Genomic DNA, 20,426 nt, shown 5'->3' with positions numbered 1-20,426 from the left:
TGCTCTCGACCTGTCCTCTACATGCTTCTACCAGGCTACTGGCCCAGTACTGGGCAGTACTGGCTACTGCCACCCTTATGATGTCATCCCCGATTGTGCATGCATATGTGTGTGGTCGGTAAGAATGGTATCGATATTGACAACGAATCGAAATGACAACTAAGAATGCCTGAGAACGTTCCGTTTGTTTTATGTTAAAAAGTTCAAATGAATCTTGTATTAGTTGGAGCTAAAACGAAGTAGGAGGAAACATTTAAATCACATTCTATCCAAAGTAAATGTATTTATATGTTATGATACCCAATTAACTGACAATGTTTAATTCAAATCAAATTTTACCGCATCATTGTGAAGGCGCTGCTGGCGCTGTTTTCGCAGTTTCGCAAGTTGACCGGCTTGGCGTTCGTAGCGCTGCTGTTTTTTGATGATTGACTTGAATGCGCAATACTGATGCGCAATAACATCAGGAAATAACGGTTAAACAGATCTCTGAGTTTTTACTCTTTCATGACATAGACATACGTCGTGCACGGATAACGAGTAATACACTGTAATAATTGTCGCCCGCATTTGACGCAGTGCGTTAGTTGTAATTGTAAAGATTTAACAGGACGTAGAATAGTGCCGCGAATAACGTGATTTGCTTTCCCAGTAAAGATCTAGTTATTTTTTCGACGGAAAGACCGCGGCCTTACCCGCTGAAAATATTGTACAAGCTTGACATTGGAACGGCCATTTTGGCGTGTTGTTTCTTCGTCGGGTACTCTGCTAAAGCATCGATATCCATCCATTTCAAGGTAAGATGTTCCGCCCGAATTAATACTTCGATCTCCCTTAAATATCTTTTGCTCCATTATAAACATTTACGTTCTTTTTCAGTACTTTATGAAAAAATTGTATTCCCGAAAGTCTACATTAGAGCTTTTATACCTTGTCCAATTCTCTTAGTAATTGCTTTGTGCCGTTCTATTTTTCGGTTTACCCATTAGGTAGATTCAAAAGTAGTGCTAACGTTCTCCTCGTTGTATCTGGATGGTATTCTCTCAACTTTCTCAATTCTTTAATACCAGTTTTATGTTTAGCTGATTGCTTTAACTAATAAAGTTACTTAAAATATTCAAGTATCGTTCGTAATCTTAGTTTCATTACGACTTAGTTCCTTAACATATAAGATTTACTTAAAACATTTAATTATTGATCTTAATCGTAATTTCATAATCGCATGATATATAATTGTTTGAATAAAAGTAATATATAACTGTTACATTTTAATAATATAAATTTGAAGGCTTCAAACAGGAAGTTTCTCATTTATAGGATTAGATAATTTTATACTGTTTGTTCAATAACTTTTTAACTATTAAGTAAACTTTAATGCATAAATTTTTGCACCAATATTTCATAAGTTTCTTTAAATTTTATTCTTTCCTTATTATAAAATAGATTAATTTTCTCATAAACATATTTTGGCTTTGTAATCTCAATTGCTTTTGGCACATCCTTCTTATAAAGATAAATATATAAAAACCATAGTGGAATATAGGTTGATTTATTATGGTAAACTAAGTCTATACAAATTCACATCTAATTAAGCTACAATAGGTCACCTTTATCCTTAAGTGATTATTGTGAGCTGCTCCAAGTTGGTAGCTTTATACCTGGAAAAATTAATTACTTTTGATCTTGGTATATTAAGAAACATAGAATACTTCTTACATTTACCTAATTTTATAAAAGGTCTGAGTAAAACTTCAAAAGTATAACAGTTCAATGGTTATGATTGTTGTATACTTGAACTTTAAATAATTTATCAGATTACTTATCTGTTTCACTATTATAAAATTAAAATGTTTAGTTTACAGTTACTTATCTCACTATAATTGCCCCAAGAATTTTAATGTTGATTAAGTAATGGAAATATATTAAATTTAATTACTAATTAATATTAAAGCAAAATTTGATATAACTTTTTCATTATTATTTTTTACAATTTATTGATACAACTGATAAAAATGATAAATTTTTAATGTTAATTATAAAATGGTTAACATGAGCGTGTGATATAATTTCTTAATTTGTGTTTAATAGTAACAAGCCAATAAACTGTTTCCAACATGATGACTGAAACTTTAAGTTCTAATCACATGCTAAGTTCTTTGAGTAACAAATCGGAATTGGATAAAATGGACGATGTAGGTTGGAAAGCCAAACTAAAGATTCCACCGAAAGACAAACGTGTTAAAACGAGTGTAAGTATATTATTTAACCCTTACAGGGAAATGAACTTTTACTTACTATTGAATAAATTGTATATAGGATGTTACTGACACCCGTGGTAATGAGTTTGAAGAATTTTGCTTGAAACGAGAGCTGCTTATGGGAATTTTTGAGAAAGGATGGGATAAACCATCGCCAATTCAAGAAGCAAGTATTCCTATTGCCCTCTCAGGCAAGGATATTTTAGCTAGAGCTAAAAATGGTACGGGCAAAACCGGTGCATACTCTATCCCAGTGTTGGAGCAGGTATATTACTTCTATTATAATTGCGTATACCAATCTAAGTACTATCAACTCTTACTATTTATGATGTATTTGCATAATGTTATTGATGTTATAATGATTGAATTCAAATATTCAAATAGTATTTTATATTTATTACATTAGGTTGATGCAAGAAAGGATGTTATTCAAGCACTTGTGATTGTACCAACAAGAGAACTGGCATTACAGACGTCACAAATTTGTATTGAACTTGCAAAACACATGGACATAAAAGTTATGGTAACTACTGGAGGAACTAATTTACGAGAGGATATTATGAGGATTTATCAAAAAGGTTAATATGAACTTTCAATATTATTAAGTTTATTTATGCCTTTATAAAGATATATCATTATTTCTTTGTTATTATAGTCCAAGTAATAATAGCAACACCAGGAAGAATGCTTGATCTTATGGACAAAAAAGTTGCCAATATGGACCACTGCAAGATTTTAGTATTGGATGAAGCAGATAAGCTTCTTTCGCAAGATTTTAAGGGAATGCTGGATCATGTGATTTCTAGGTATATTTCATTAAGAATATATATTTAAATACTTACTATCAAAGAGTGATAAAATATCTATTGTTTGTCTAAATGTTTTTAGATTACCACAAGAACGTCAAATATTATTGTATTCTGCCACATTTCCTCTGACAGTCAAGCAGTTCATGGAGAAGCATTTAAGAGACCCATACGAAATCAACCTGATGGACGAACTGACATTAAAAGGAGTGACGCAGTATTATGCCTTTGTACAAGAGCGTCAGAAAGTTCACTGCCTTAACACACTATTTTCAAAAGTAAGAAATATATTATTAAACATGTACTTAAATTAGGAGTTATTTGATTAGCTAACAGAATTTACACTTATATATTTGATTAATTTAATTTTAGCTACAAATAACGCAAAGTATAATCTTTTGCAATTCAACACAACGCGTTGAGCTGCTGGCGAAGAAGATAACAGATCTTGGATACTGCTGCTATTATATTCACGCAAAAATGGCACAGGTGCACCGAAATCGTGTATTCCACGATTTTAGAGCTGGATTATGCCGTAATTTGGTAAGTTAATTTATTGAAATGTGAAATAATTATATTAAAAGAGGCTAATGAGCAACTTAAATATTGAACAGTAGATTAATGATGAAACTCAACAATATATGAATGTTTAACAGGTGAGCAGTGATCTCTTTACTCGAGGTATTGATGTGCAAGCGGTGAATGTTGTCATCAATTTTGATTTTCCAAAAATGGCCGAGACGTACCTGCATCGTATTGGCCGTTCTGGAAGATTTGGCCATTTAGGTATAGCCATTAACCTAATCACATACGAGGATCGTTTCAACTTGCATCGTATTGAGCAAGAGCTGGGAACCGAAATAAAGCCTATTCCAAAGGTTATAGATCCCAGTTTGTACGTAGCGAGACCAGAAGACAATAATAGTATGGAAGAGGGTAATGTGTCTAAGTAGTTTCGAAATGCAAACGAAACGAAGCTTTTATGCGCTCAAACAAAAACAATAAAGTGCGAAGAAATGGTGACTGTGATGTACGAGGCTGAAATTAAATGCCTTTGACTCACATAAAGTGAAATGTTACTTAATTCAGGAGAGACTCGATAGAGGTTTTCAATGGTGTTTAAAAACAAGCAGTGCTACAGCAATTTAGATGACAAAAAAGTGGTTCGTATAGAAAAAGACGAAAGCTGTAATTACCATCCTTTAGAGCAATGAGAGGAATGAAATACTTGTAAATAGCACGTACTGAGCATGAAATTATGAACTTAGACTGACGTGATATTAATGCCAGTACGAGTCATTCTTTGTACATAATTACATTTAAATGTACATAGATTAAAAGTAAGCCAGGGTCAAGCCATTATCAAAATCACAATGTATGAAGAAATACGCGACGTGGTAACATGATTAATCATTGCATTTTGTCATTACTGTAAATATAACATGAAAGTATTCAGCGTCATTTTATTAGTAAACGTTTATACAAATGCTTCTTCATACTCCCGGTATTTGGTTCTTTTTCTTAATCGCGAAAGCAAGAAAAATACCATCTTGCAAAAGAATACATCAATCATCGTCCATTGAAGTCGAAAATTAAACTTTTGATCATTTTGGTCCATCAAACAACAGAGTTACCCTTATTTCATACACCTGTTCCTTTTTGCACCACCGCACGTGTGCACATATATTACATAATTATATATATGTGTATAACTGTGTGCATATACATATATATATATATATGTATAATATACTGTCACCAAATAACCATGCAATCTTAAAATCTAAATGTATCTTCTAATGTTGATCGTGGCTTGATTTTGCGTCTGTCAATGCTATTGTACAACTCTGAAATTCAAATCACTATATAAACAAACAAAAAACTAATGATATTTTTTTTCTCAGTTGCTTTTAAAAAATCTTTTTTTTACACTGAATTGGATTTTTTGCATTATTGTTGTGATTGAGAGTCAGAAGTTGTAAAATTGACTAGTTTTATATAATTATTTTTATAAAAAACACAAGCTGGTGGTATTGATTAATATTGGAGACTATAATTGATTTGTATCGGTCGAATTATAAACGCAAAAATTTGATCATGAGCAGTTGAGCAGTTAACAAGGTTGCTGATTTTGTACATATTGTAATCGAGAATCTATAGTTGAAAAAGCTGTAGCGGATACGCATAATGCTGTGATGCTTCGTGTGCATAAAGGACATTAACATGTATGTGATACATGATTGCACAGAACAGCACTCGAACAAAAAAAAACTCAAGAGAGGCAACTTGGTGGAGACAAGATATCTTTGACTCTTTTAATTACCAATACTATACATTTTTAAGATCCTACGAACTCTGAAAAACTGCCCAATTGTTCTTGAATCACTTGGTATAGAGTCCTTTCTCCTGTTGCTAATCTGACCCTATTAAACGTGCATTGAACTTTAAAAAATATTTAAATTCATTTTAGTCTGAATCAAGTACGAATTATTATTGTTATATTATTGAAGAATTATTATTATTATTAGCCACCAGCTGAAATGACATAGGATTACGGAAGGAAATTTGTATGCAATTAGGCGCTAGTAAAATGTTTCGTATTTGAGACTGGACAAAAGGTTTCGTTATGAAATATTTGTATATATAGTTGAAAGCGGTTTAGAATGCATTTGAGTGAGGGATGTGTTACTGGAACAACGGTACAAATATAATTGTGATCGCAGTTTATTGAACCATGTTTTTATACACGGTCTTCTTTTTTTCACTGTCCAACACAGATGAAAATGATCATTTTGGAAAACAGTGTTACCCGCATGGACCATTTTACATGACAAACTGGACAACAAAGTTTTTTTTTTCAATCTGTTGTATAATAGATATTATTAAAGTAATTTGTTGCTTGTCATGCAATCCATTTTGTACCGTTGAATCTGGAAAAAACCTGAGAGATTTTAATATAAAAGTATGCTTTGTATTGTGGTAAAATTAGTTATAGATTGGATGCATTGAAAACCGCTTTTTCTACGCCATAAAAAAAACGATGATTTGATATGTATGTAATGTTTCGGATTTGCAAATATTACTGTAATATAAACATGCATACATGCATATATATGTATGTATATACATATATATATATATATCTTTATTAGCAGTCTGAGAAACATTATGAATTACTATATTCAAATTTTGCGAAAAGAAATCTAAAAAATTGGTTAATGTTACAAAATCTTTTTAGCCATGCTATGCATAGGCTTGCTGATAACACAAGAATTGTAACTTTGATGCATTTGTGTGAAAGAAAAAGATGATTTTCCGAAGACTTGTACAATAGTACGATCTGCGTGAGATTCATCAATATCTTTCAGCAGTAATATCTCTGTTTGAATAAGATTGGCAGTCATTTTTGAGGATACATTCTATCCGTGTTAAGATTTAAGCTCTTTTGATGTAGCTTAAACATCCTTTTTTAAGTGAGATTTATCCTTGTTTGCCAATGTTTTTTCACTAAATTATCTGAAAAACGGTTATTTTTTCTTGGTCTTACCATACTTTATCAGATTGTGTGAGAAATGTATGCTTGCACAAGAAACTATCTAAATTTGTCTTTATAATTTCTTCAAAAAAAAAAAAAAAACGATGCGATATTTTCCAAATTATAACATAAAACTATTCGTGATACTCTCATCCAAAAATTATTGTCGCATCGTGGTATATCTATATCGAAATATTTGTGCATATATATATCTGTCTACAAATGCTTATGTTGCGAGTATTTTTTTGTTACCGTCTTATAAACTGAAGATCGTATTATTCTTAGCTTTATTTTCTTGTCAACGTCCATCAACAGGCCAGCATGAAATTTTTGTATTTTTCAAAGAGCTAATTCAGGAAAATTGAACCAAATGAGGATAATACAATGTGCTAAAGTTTTACATAATTTGGTGGGATTCTAATACGTATGTCATAGCTCTTTGAAAAATATCAAATTTCATGTAAAATATAGGATTTCATTGATCGATAGAATTAGAACTATTGAAAAACATTATAGAATAGTGACAATTCGCGAAAAGATTACAGAGAAGCGATGGACTTCCCTCTGTCATTGTTAACTTTGACAATCAAGCACGTAATACGAAATTAGAAATTAAATCAGACATCTTCGAGAAAAAATATTCACCGTCATTACGCAAACTACTTGAAGTTTTCGCTCTGATAGGCCTCCTAAGCTGGTCAGTGTAACTCCTGCTTCTCTGTATTGGTCGTGAATTGAATCTAAACTTCGAAAGAAATGTATTTACATCTGGGTATGAAATTATATCCTTGTGTAAGAAAAAAAGTACAATTGTTAAGCAAGTGCATGCGCAAGTCGCGTGAGATTTAGAGTGAAATGATGTATCTTGACAGTATATGGTTCTCATCTGTATTTGGAATAGGTTAAACTTGTGAAACAATTTGTCAATCTGTACACTTTCCATCGTACATCGTAAAGGATGGACAGAAAAAGACTATCACTTTCTGCCACCTTTGCCAAATTTTCGTATTGATCTAACAAAATGATCAATGTTATCAGTTGCGCACAAAGATGTTTTTTCCCCCTAAATTAAGTTAAAAATAGTTCATCTAATTCAATTCTAATGAATAGTTCATGAAATTCTTTTAGAACAAATTCGCAGGTGTGTGCGCAACCTGATTCTTTTATTGGAGTAGATCTCTGCAAAGGGGAAAAATATAAAAAATTTAATTAAAAAAAAAAAAAAAATGAAAGTGGATATTATAATCCGTTTATACACGTGGTCAGTCTTACCAAATTGTTTTAAGTTTCTTATATCGGAAAATTGGTATATACTATGAAATTATAGAAATAGATTACTTGGCTTATATTCGAAATAAAGCTCCACACGTGTATAATTTAAGCGTTTAAGAAAACATCCGACAGAAATTAATAGTGCTGTTTATCAAGAAATAAGAAACCAAATGTAAATTGCAAGGCGTACTTCACTGATGACATTTTTCCTATGACAATCTATGTGTGGAAATTCTCATCTGTACTAAAAAATGGTGAATGATCGAAGAGAGTAAATTAATGATTTTAGAGTATTACTGAGTTGACACAGTGAAGGACAATTTGTATGACCGTTTTCTTATCGTATATCTTGTGATTTCAGTTACTATTCATTAAGATCGAAGCACTCGTGCTTTTCTCATTGATTTTATATGAATAATGTTACAGAGCGACCTATCCCGTGTATGCGCCTAAACAAAGAATTGGAAATTCTATACAGACTAGATTGCTATTTTTTTCCTGAAATTTGTCAAAAGATGGGTTTGTGTTCATCGTAAAGGAAAATACATTTTGTTTATTTTTTATTTTACCAACATAAACCCAATCTTCTATATATATATCTCTCTCTCTTTCTCACTTTCTCTCTGTCTCTCCTCGACCCTTACCCTCTACTAACTCTCTATTTCTCTCGCCCTATCCACCCTCAGCTCTCCGCTCCCTTTCCCTCTACTATCGAATATTTTGGCGCATGTATCGCAATTATTTGTCAAAAGAACGAAATAGGAGCGAACACTCGTTCATTGAAATAAAAATTCCGGCTCAGTATGATACGTCGAGTGTTTCATTTCACCTATTAAATTCCAAAGTTTTCTTTTTTTCAGAGGAGCCAGAAGTGGTCGAATGGACACGAGGAGCAGCCAGATAGATTCAAGGGATCAGACTCCTCAGTACTGTGTGGTAAAGTCAAACTGATGTAAGAGTGTTGAAGCAGAAGCGTAAAGTTATAAACGACGAGGAAGGGTCTGTTTCGAGATTCGATAGTCGAGGGTTATTGTGGCGGAGGTTCGAGATTTTAGGGTGGAGTGGAGTAGGGGGCTAGTGTTATTCGATCGCAGGAGTAGGGAGAGAAGGGGGAGGGGGTGAAATGGGGGAGAAGTAGGGGTTGAAATCACGGTAGTGGTGAGTCCGTTACAGAGGTAGCTCTTAAAACGGAATAAGGGGTGGATGCGCGGCCTACTTTGGTCAGCGTTTTCCCCTCTTGGTGGTGGTGGTTCTGGGGGTAGAAAAGTAGTAGTAGTGGTAGCAGCAGCATGCAACCGTATCAGGGGTGGTGCGCTGTCTCCCGCTGTGTGAGATTTGGGTAGGGAGGGAGTTTGCGCGCCTGCGAGGGAGCTAAATAATCAGAGAAAGGGGAGAGAGAGAGAGAGAGAGAGAGAGTGTCTGTGCTGAAGAGAGAAATACGAAACCTTCTCCGCTAGTTCGTACGTTCAATCGTTCCGTTGAACATACGTACGTTCGTTCGTTTTATCATTAGTTATAGTCTCATGATTGTTCACCGTACTGAAAAATCCCGTTTATTCGCAGAAAGAAGAGAACCTCCCGTTGCTTCGCTTGGATTTGGAATTAGTCGAGAGACCAAGGACACTTCTTCAGTCGCCGAGGAAAACGAAGGCTCAATGGCGAGTTCTCGAGGGGTGATACGTCAATGCCGAAGATGCCCGGAACTGGAAAAGCCACTTTGCCCTGAAGAGCGAGGGCTACGCACTATTGAAGAGGCTTGAAATTGCAGAATTTCCAACGTTCTCCACCGTTGGCTAGCGAGAGATCGCGCTCAGCTTGCTGTAGCTGTTGGAAGGAAAAGTGGAAAGTGCGCATCATGCATGGTTTCCTGGTGCGCGAGAGGAGCTGTGAAACTGGTGCGCCTCGAAGCAAACAATTTCGCGAGATTTACGCAGGCCTTACGTAAATCCTGCCAGAGGAAATTGTCCAGAATTGTTTTTTGCGTCTGCTGGTCGAGAAATACGCGTCTGGGAGAGCGATTTTTGGATAAAAAAGCAAGCTGAAGCGAGAGTGTGTGTGTGAGAGAGAGAGAGAAAGAGAGAGAGAGAGAGGGAAAGAGAGATGAACGTTTGAACGCAGGTGTGAAGTTGCGGGTGCGGTTGCGACTGTTAGATACACTAAATATGTAAAAATGTCATAGACCAGCATTGAAAGAACGACGAAACTTTGTTAAATTTTGTTTGATGAGAAAGAGGGCGAGAGAGATAGGTAGATATAGAGGGGTTGGCTACTGTATATGTGTGTGTGTGTGTGAGAGAGAGAGAGGTAGCAAGTTCCGTGAATGGACGAGTCGGATCGTTACACCATCGATCTTCGCAAATGGGATTTTCGCGGTCCGATGTTGAGATTGTTTGGATAATAATTGGAAGAAGAAGGAGAGGAAGAAGAAGAAGCTTCGAGGAGCAGTGGGAAAAAGATTCGGAAAGGTGGTGGTGGTGGTAGTGGTAGTGGTAGTGGGTGGTAGTGGTGATACTGCTGCTGCTGCTGCTACTGCTTGTGGAGATTTCCGGTGTTCCAGTGACTACTACTACTACTACTACGCGTGTAGTGAGCAGCGAATTAGTGTGGAGAGACGTTTGAGGCATTTTTATAGAGAGGAGGGTCTGGGGGATGGATTCAAGGACGTTCGAACGGTCCTGGAGCGAGGAAGATTGCGCGTAGGGCTTGGAAGCCTAAAAAACAAGGAAAGAGAGAGAGAGAGATAGATAAATAAATAAAATAGGATAAAACGTAAGATAAGAAGAAAAATGGATCTAGTGTCATTAGGATTATTGTACGCTTGGGCGATGGTGGGTCTGGTGATAGGGGACAAGTGCGCCGACGAGTGCTCCTGCAAGTGGAAGGGTGGGAAACGTACGGTGGAATGCGTGAATCGCGATCTGACCGGTATACCGGAGTGGATCGATCCAGAGACGCAAGTGCTGGACGCCAGTGGGAATCCGATCAAGAGCCTGCCAAGCAACATCTTCGTACGCGTACGCTTGACAAATTTGCAGCGTCTCTACCTGCGAGAGTGCCGTATCGACCGGATCGATAAGGAGGCACTGACGGGTCTCACGAATCTCGTCGAGCTGGATCTCAGCAAGAACTTATTGACCAGCGTGCCGAAGGCCAGCTTCGCCAACACACCCTTCCTCAGGGACCTCACGCTCTCACGCAATCCCATTGCCAAGGTGAAGGCAGGGGATTTCGACGACACGCCGAATCTCGTGAAGCTGGATCTCTCGGCAGCTAGGATGATCGAGATCGAGGCTAAAGGCTTCAGGGGCCTCGACTCGCTAGAGAGTCTCAGGCTGAATGACAACAGATTATCGACCCTGCACCCGGGAACCTTCGACCCACTCAACAAGCTGACCAGCATCGAGTTGCACGATAATCCCTGGATTTGCGATTGCCATTTGCGCGAAATGAAGATGTGGTTGGTTAAGCACAATCTGCCCAGTCTGGTACCACCGGTGTGTCACGCGCCGGAACAGTTGTCGAAGAGGACCTTTGCGGACCTAGGGATCGACGATTTCGCCTGTCGACCCGTATTAATGATCGCTAGCAGGTACGCAGAAGCCACGATAGGAGAGAACGCCAGCATCGTCTGCAGGGTCAGCGCCATACCACCTGCCAAGGTCAAGTGGTACTGGAACGGTCGTCTGCTGACGAATCACTCGGCCTTCAGCAGCTACCAGAAGATCATCATTTACGAGGAGGGTCAGTTCCGCAAACGGAGCACCCTGGTACTGACCAACGCCCAGGAAGCCGACTCCAGCGAGTTCTACTGTGTCGCGGAGAACAAGGCTGGTAGCGTCGAGGCCAACTTCACTCTTCACGTGTCCTTGAGGACCGCAGGAATGTCAACGTTGGGTTCTGGTCAAATCGCGGGGATCTCTGCAGCCCTGGTGGTGCTGATCCTTTTGATACTCCTGGTGATCCTCGTGCTCTTCGTACGACTGCGCCGGATGCGACCTATCAAGGACGTCAAGTCACCGGCACCACCCTCGACCTCGGAGTCGGAGTCTCGTGCAGCCACCGTCAACTCCACCAACGCTTCTTCTTCGGTGTGCACCGCGGGGACCACTACAACGACGACCACCGCAGCGTTCACCGCCACCACTCGCAGGAAACGCGGTATATCGGAACAGCAACCGGAAGTACGGAGCGGTTCTCCAATTGTGGCGGTGGTAGCGGCGCATCCGGTCACAGGGTCGTCCGGTACTTTGAGCAGAACGGGAACTTTGTCGGGGTCGACGGTGGCAGCATCGGCGTTCAACTACGTAGGCGTGGATGACTCCAGACATCCCGTTTCTCTGAACTTGAATTATCTGCAGAGGACGCAGCAGCAAGTGGTACCGCAGGAGGGCCAGTGCGGGTTGGACGATCAACTGTTGGCTGGTACCACTGGTACCAGGGCAGCTTTGTTGTTGCCCAGTGGTGGCTTCTCCTCGACAACGTCGTCGTCCTTGATGGCTATCGACAATCCGGATTTGATCCGGGACACCAGACGCGGTTCGCCGGAGGACCCCACGACGGCCTACGGTGGGGTACGCGAGGAGGAGTGCGCCAATAGCAAGATACTGTACTCCAGTTGTGTCTGGGAAGCCACGAGGGATACCGGGAGGACGATATCGGTCGCCGTTAGTCGATACCCCTCGAAGGAGGTCCTGCCCATCGTCGGAGGACCCCCGGCTCCCATCCCCCAGGATCACTTTCCACCAGGCGCCAAACAATTGCGCATCTGGCAGAAAGGTGTACCTGTGCTACCTCCGGTCTCGGCCTTGAAACGCGTCCTTGGTTCGACGCGCAGCTCCCCCGACGAGGGATATCAGGAAGGCACCGGAACGGACGTCTAGGTTCCGCTGCTTCATTACTGCGACGCCCGGCATCGTTACATGGAACTCCGTCGACGACACCAGGAAGACGACACCACCCAGTGCTGATCAGTTTGTTCGTGCGTCTCTCCATCAGTGCCTGTGCGTTTGGATTCCACTGCCGTGGAATCGCAGTAGTGAATCCAGCGATCAAACTACACGTTAATTCGACAATTTTTACTTCTTGGTGAAAACGTGCTCCGAATCTCGCATTTTGTCACGAGGATTCGTCGCCTCTACTTGTTCACGTGGATCATCGACCGAGAACCGATCTATGTCGATCGATCGACTTTTATAAATATACCGCTGTTTTTTTTCTTCCTTTAATTTCGTCGGTTTTTCCAAAGAGCCGCTTCTCATTCGGCCGTTGGTCTTTGGCAAAGAAAGAGGAATAATTAGGAGTGGGGGGCTCTCTTGGAGAAACCGATCAATACTGGAATCGAAACTGTCGATGGGTATTTCGGGAAATCGTTCGATGTAAGCTCGACCGACTGAACGAACATGACGGCGAATGAAAAATTCACTCTCTCCGTACACATATTTAATGCCACAATACTAACGGGTAATATATTTGTATTACGGATACGTAAATGACTATAAATATTGTAACGTTTTTAACGTTGAATTAAGACTGCGAATGCGTACTTTTCAAAGAGGAGTTTCGGAAAGACTATTATGAAAATGAAAGCAGATAAGAAACTGTGCAAATTATACATACATACATAATATAATATACATAAGAAAAGCAAGAGAGCGCAGAGAGTTTGAATCGTTCGCGTGAATTTTCTAGTCAATTCCAAACGTTGGTAGTTGGTTAAGTAGAACGCGTTAAAGAGAAATAATGTCAATACGGTTAACGCGCGAGGAAAGCCCGCACACTTTTGTTAAAAACCTACCGAAGAAGGATAGAATTTTTAAGTGAAGTAAACGCTAAATTTATCAGGATGCGATGCTTCCCGAGAAGAATAAAATTATCATTAATCTTTATCGGATTATCGGATAACGTAAAATATTATTTATATCGTACAAATATCATATTTATACCGAGCTTTGACCAAAAATAACGATAGCTGTGTCTATTCGTGATCGACCGTTTAATTTCTTTTAAAATATGTAGCAATCGCTCATCTGAAATTTTCTTTAAATTGGAATAGCATGGGCAAAAACAAAGCGGAGCTTCAAATAGTGTCTTTAGTCATTCTCAGCGTGATGCAAGTCTTATCAATTGACTTATCAGACACGCGGCGAAAATAAACCAGGACTGTAATACGTGACCGTTGAATGTTTCCTTTTTTCCTTGTGTTTTCGTTTCAATGAAAAGCGCATATCAGTGGAAAATGAACCATCGACGAGTTGACGCTCTACTGTAATCTTGTTCAATTAAGTGGATATTTGGGAGATTTTTTAAGGTTTCATTTGTGATAAGGAAATTGAAAATCATTGTATTATTGGCGGAGGGATTGATATTTCGAAAGGTTTTGCGATGACAGTTGGGCAAGAGTGACCAGCAAGCTAGTAGGTACGTTCCTAGGTAGTCAGACAGGATATGGCAGTCTAGCACAGCGCGTCGGCTCGAGTATCGATTGACAGCGCTCGCGGCTCTGCTCTCTCACGTTTCTGCCATGATGAAACGCATTTGTTCTCACGACTCTAGGCGAAAATGCAGAAATTCAGTCAAAACTTGTAGCCAACCATCAGTCATTTTGCTCAACTACCTTTGGGGAATTCGCGTTGAACCGATATTCTTGGAAAAATAACTCCACTTTTATCATACGTGTCGTATATTTATACTTTTCATTATTCATACATTCAAATATCGGTACTTTTATATTTTAGACATTAATATATAATTATAAATATATACATTACAATTATCGGATATCTTTTGTATTGAGTATTATATTAGAATTGTATACAATTATCATTACTTGACTGGTTACATATCCGTTTTACCTACACGCGTTTATTAAAGACTGATGCAATTTAAGCAATCCCATAAATCGCATATCCTTCATCGATTAGTTTCGTCGTAAAAAACTTTCTTTAAAAAATTCAAACGTATCGTATACATATATATATATATATATATATGTTTCCTCGATGGTTCCGTTTTCTCATCGTAGAAATTGGTGTAAAAATACTCGATACTGCCTTTCGTCGGTCGTTCATATCATTTAAGCCGAAAGGCATCGATAGATCAAAGTCCGTTTAGCAGGAGTACCCAGCACAAGTGGAGAAAGAACATTGCCCGGCTCGGTTTCTCGCGACGATGTAACAAGAAATCAAATATCTGCGAAAAGTTGTAAAAAAAAGAATAGAATATATCATAACAGCGCATATCAGACCCGTATTCATATCGATTTGATGAGATGTACGGCACAAGAATCGTTGAAAAGTTTTTGTTCAAGGGACAATTGATTCTCACTCAAGAGACTACAAGCCCTGATTAATAAACGTATAGATTTATAAAAAAAATGCGATATACAGAAGTGAGAGAGAGAGAAAGAGAGAGAGAGAAAGAGAGAATGAACGGATGATTGTACAATTATGCGTGGCGTATTACGTGTAATGTAGATTATTCGTGAAATTTTGAGTGATTATGGACTGTAGGGGAGTAAAATTGTTGATTTTTTCTGAAAGCTCTGATTGCGAGCGGCAAAAGGAAGAAAAGGGGAGATAAATTAGTGCCGAGTCGTATTGGCAGTGTCGAGCGTGCTAATAAAGGATGTGATCTGGGATTTTGCGCGTTTGTAAATTTTCGCGCCACTGTTTGACGAGTATATCGGCCAGTAGAAAAAGTCTGACTCGTTCGTTATCTCCAGTTTTTCCAAGCAGCGGAGACTCGAGCAATATGACACACACACACACACACACACACATGCGCGCTCGGATCGATAGAGTAAGCCCGACAATTGAAAGGGAAGGGGACCGGATTGCGAGAAGACGAGTTCTGGCCGCTTTTGGAACAGCGGCTGAGGTTGTTACGCGTGAAACATGAGATTTGCGTAGTGGAAAAAGCGGCAGTTTGGTCGGACCACGCAGTAACGCGTTTTGGCCCAACGAGCGAAACTATTATGCTTGAAATATGAAATTTGCTTAGTAGAAGAAGTAAGATTTTGGTCGGACCACCGCGCAGCAATGTGTTTCGGGACAACGAGCGAGGCTGTTACGTTTGAGGAATGAGATTTGCGTAGTGGAAAAAGTAAGAGTTTGGTCGGGCCATGCGGGTATCTATTTTAGGACGACGAGCGAGCTGTTACGCGTGAAGGATGAGATTTGCGTAGTGGAAAAAGTAAACGTTTGGTCAGACCACTAGACAATGTTTTTGAGACGAGCGGGGCGATTACGCTTGAAGGATGAGAGAACCGCGTACAGTGGAAAAAGTAAGGGTTTGGCGAGACCACGCGACGATGTATCGTAAAGGATAAAAAGTGGCGAGAGGACGAGCTTTTGGAAATTTTTGGCAGGAAAATCCAGACGTTACGCGCGGGAGACGAAAATTGCTCGGTGGAAAAAGTGAGAGTTTGGTCGGACCACGCGGAGGTGTATAGTAAAGCATAAAAAATAGCGAGAAGACGAGCTTCTGCAGTTTTTCGGACAACGAGCGAGACGGTTACGCGCGAAGGACGAAATTTGCTTAGTGGAAGAGGTAAGAGTCTGGTCAGACCATGCGAAAGTGTGTTTTTTCAAGCGTGGCGAAATTTGAAAACAGGAAGGCGCAGCCTGCGCGGATGTTGACGATGTACAAATGTGTAATTTAGCGTAACGGGAAATCCGTCGGCGTTGCGGTGTAACCGATGATAATATACAAAAGGATCTGTTTTATTTTGCCAAGGAGCGTGAAAGAACTTTGTAGGGGATATGAATATACCTATATTTCCAGGATAAAAAAAACCTTTTTTGACTGTATAAATATTAGAATGAGATTGTAACGATAAAAAATTGTGTACATCTGAGTGTTATTTCGCGTGTATGTGTGTGTGTGTGAGAGAGAGAGAGAATGTAGGAGAGCACAAGTTGGAAAACTCTCCTATGTGGAGACACACGTATGATAAAATATGTTCTATAACGACAGTTGTCGAAATAAAACTTTTTTCGATCAAATCCAAGCTGTTTCATTCTTTCAACTTTGTAATAGCTTAGTTTCATACAGATTGTGCCGTGCTTGGGAGAGAGCAAACAGGAGAGTGGGTTCTTTTTCTACTTCTATGTTTTTCCTCTCGATTTTGTTGTCTGAATCTTTCCTACGGAGCTTTTTATATATATAAGCGATAAGTGGTATTGGAGTGAACAAGTAGAAAGAGGCAAGAGGGGGGGGGGGGGTTAGGGGGAGATTGCGACGATGATGGATATATGGTAGAAATTGGGACTGGGACTATCGAAATATCCTCAATCGAGCGAGCGATCGTGCCTCTGATGTTTAATGAACCGCTCGAGTTATCCGTCATTAGTCTGATAAGCTTAAGAGGGCCTCTCTATCATCCTATTAGCGTATCGGAGAGTTCGTCCATCCTCCGTCGAATCGACGTGTGAGAAATTACGTCGAACATGTTGTCACTCCGGTAGCTAAAAATTCAATTTGCTTCGCTCCACTGCATAATCGCTCATGTCCTCTTCTTCCTATTTCTGTATTCTTCTCCTATTCCTACTTCATCTGTCTTTGATTAAAAAAATAAGTAACGTGCACTTTCTTATCACGTAACGAAATAATAAATTTTTCATAATTCTTAGTATTTTTTTATACAAATCTACATTTATGTTTTATTTTCGTTGTAACAGCATTAATCTTGGAGGTACGTTTCATTAGAATTGCTGTATTTTGCTATATTGCAGGTAGTTTTTTAAAAAGAATAAGTTTGGTGGTGTTAAGAATGATAGTAACTGATTAAAAAATGAAAGTAACTTTTGTGAAGTATTTGATAAACTATTCCTACTCGATTGAAGTATTGTTAAAAAATGAAAGCTAGTACGTTAGTGTAACACTACGAAACAATAACTTATTCATAGTTCTCAAGAAGATTCTTATGTTTAAGAGAAATCAACGTTAATCTTTAATTCTACTGTCAACAACACCAAAATTATAGATACATTTTAGTATAATTTTACTCTCATTTTCAAAAATACAAGCAGTATTAACCAAGAACCTGTACTAGATTATCACTAATATTGAAAAAATGAAAAACATATTGCAAACTACTCGATGTCCTAATAACGTTTTGCATGGACTAATTTCAGAGTGAGTATTTTAAAATTGACTTTGCTTTATTTAACTACAACAATCTTGCCATTTGGCTTCTATTTTATACCTTTGAACAGTAAACATTTAAGGATCGATAGAAATGAAAAAATCTAGTGGGAATTTTGACAAGGGATTGGAGCACTTTTATCGGTGTCATAAAAAATGGTCTGGAAAAATCAGTTAGAGTCAGTGCAAATGGTCGTAAATCAATGGACGCGGAATGGAAGGTGATTGGTGTGTGCGTGTATGTGTGTGTGGTGTACAGATACATAAATAATAGTATTTCAGTAACGAGGTCAAGTCCCATAGGGAACTGGGATATCTTCGCGCGTATCTCGATGAAACAAGGTGTATTTATCGTGGTCTCATCTTAACACAGAGTATATACATATTTATTGGAGCGAAGAAGGGAGTGGCTAAAGAGGAGTAATAATAACAAAACGAAAATAGGAGTCTGTAGTGTACGTCAAAGGGAACGGAAGTTGGATAGAGATGGGAGATTAGAGTTCGATGAGTGTACGATAAACGAAGGAACCGAAGCTCGCGCACCCGTTAATACGGGTCTACAAATTATTGTCACGTCGCTGGAAGGTTTTCGGAACGTGATGCGTAATTTCTACTGCTGCCCGCAGCACCGTGAGCTGAATAAATCATCTGCCACTTATCACGCTAAAACTTTCCTCCCGTGCAACTGGCTGGAGAAGCGAGCTGCACTTTGAATTTGGCTCTTGCTTATTAACCAGTGTCCCCCTCCCAATCCAACTTAAGGATTGATATAGTACATAATTATTCGTGTAGTACGTCTCTATTTGCCTCTTTCGTAATTTCATTTTTTGTCCAATAGAAACTTGATCCTTGTGTAATATTAAGCTGCTCTATATTTGTCTCTCTTCTTCTTCCTGGATAGTACGTCTGTAAAGGGGAAGACTTGTTAAGTTTTTATTGAGATCATTTTTCAGTATATTCGAAATATAAACCTTATTCTCTATTTCTGTAAATTGATAATTAGCTTTTCTATTGAATCTAAAATGCGCTTAGTTTGGGTCAATCGTAATTCGTTTAAGCAACATTTATATTTTATAATCACGTAGATTTTTAGTTCTAAATGTCATTACTTCATTTGATTAAAGGTTTCTTGCACAATATTCAAACTGTATACTGATCACACGTGCTGGAAATTTCTAATAAAGTAAATTCTTTTATATAATATGTACATTGGGTGCTGTATATAACTGTAAAGTAATTTGTTTTGTTTTTATTTTGTAAGTAATATTCAACTATACGATAGAATTTTTTAATTTTATGTTTAAATCATGTGTGTTTAATACAGTAATAATATACTACAAGAACTTGTTTAATTTATACACTTTTTCTATTAATATTATCTAATACTTCTCTACGCATGTCTGTCTAACCCTCCCCCCCCCCCCCCAAATACCCAAACGTTTTTATCGAATTTATAAAATAAATAATATACCATACAGTGCATTATTATACATATACAAACCACTTTACTCGACTGTTTTTCCAGTTCGCAATTTCTCATCTGCTTGAAACAAATCACTCTTCAAGTACTTTACTCAGCTTTGTCCCTATTGCAGCTGTGTGCCTGCTGAACAAAAAGCGGCCCATTGTTTCCTCTTCCACGTTTACAGGGATACGACAAATAGACCTATAATTCCTATATACAATACCCATGTGTGTATACGTAAGAGTAAAAGCGAAAGAGATCGATAATGATGCTGCTGCTGCTGCTGGCAGTAGCACGTGGGCAAAAAGTATCGGCCAGTTACGGATTGCACACGCGAGAGAGCGCACGTGACGAAGGCCAGAATCTTTTTGAGGTTAGAGCGAGCAACTTTCTCGACGGTTAAGTTTTGGCGGATTTATGCAGAAACATTTGCAATCGTAAAGCGATTTGTCAGTGTCCAGGGCTTGTGGCTATATTCACCATGCGGAGCCAAGCAAGATCCCTGCGTATTGTCTAAAACGTGTCTAAAATGTCGCTGGACTCAACTCGATATGTTGTGGAACGTCTGAAAAAGGTTTTTGGCGCTATACGTGCTGTACCAGGGACTTGAAGTTACAGTGGTTGAACGTGACATAACGTAAAACAATAATATACAAATATATCATTGGGAAATGCAAAGAATACATATAAGCGTTTGTAATAAAGTCCGTTGATACTTTTTGCGTTGTGTCGCGTTATTAACGTCCATCCACTAATCCTGAAAACAGCTGTTACTCTTTATCACTGTAACGTTTCTATATAACTTCGCTCTTCCCTCTATTTATCATTATTCGAACGTTCAGCTTGCCAAGCACTGCAGAGAGCACAGTTAGAGCGCGAGAAGCACGTGCGTGTGCGTGCGCGTGTGCTGCCACGTGGCGGAGATATTCCGAAAACACGTAAATCAC

The 20,426-nt window shown here is 38.7% G+C and overlaps 2 protein-coding genes across 2 annotated transcripts; both read left to right on the top strand.

Moving 5' to 3' along the window:
* The first annotated feature begins 499 nt into the window (after positions 1–499).
* me31B (ATP-dependent RNA helicase me31b) lies at positions 500–8,680 on the top strand. Its single transcript, XM_066736804.1, has 8 exons — positions 500–797; positions 2,089–2,249; positions 2,317–2,523; positions 2,665–2,836; positions 2,914–3,064; positions 3,147–3,342; positions 3,437–3,607; positions 3,721–8,680. The coding sequence occupies exons 2-8, from the start codon at positions 2,115–2,117 to the stop codon at positions 4,015–4,017; spliced, it is 1,329 nt and encodes a 442-aa protein (XP_066592901.1). The 5' UTR covers positions 500–797; positions 2,089–2,114; the 3' UTR covers positions 4,018–8,680.
* Positions 8,681–10,525: 1,845 nt separating this feature from the next.
* On the top strand, positions 10,526–16,866 carry kek1 (kekkon 1). The gene has a single exon (XM_066736803.1). It carries the CDS (start codon positions 10,658–10,660, stop codon positions 12,749–12,751), a length of 2,094 nt encoding a protein of 697 aa, XP_066592900.1. The 5' UTR covers positions 10,526–10,657; the 3' UTR covers positions 12,752–16,866.
* Positions 16,867–20,426: the final 3,560 nt, after the last annotated feature.

This window comes from Prorops nasuta, unplaced genomic scaffold (assembly GCF_024137725.1).
Source record: "Prorops nasuta isolate Cenicafe-Biocafe unplaced genomic scaffold, Cenicafe_Pnas_1.2 PNAS00015, whole genome shotgun sequence".
Lineage (NCBI taxonomy): Eukaryota > Metazoa > Arthropoda > Insecta > Hymenoptera > Bethylidae > Prorops > Prorops nasuta.
This window is presented reverse-complemented; position numbering and strand designations above follow the sequence as displayed.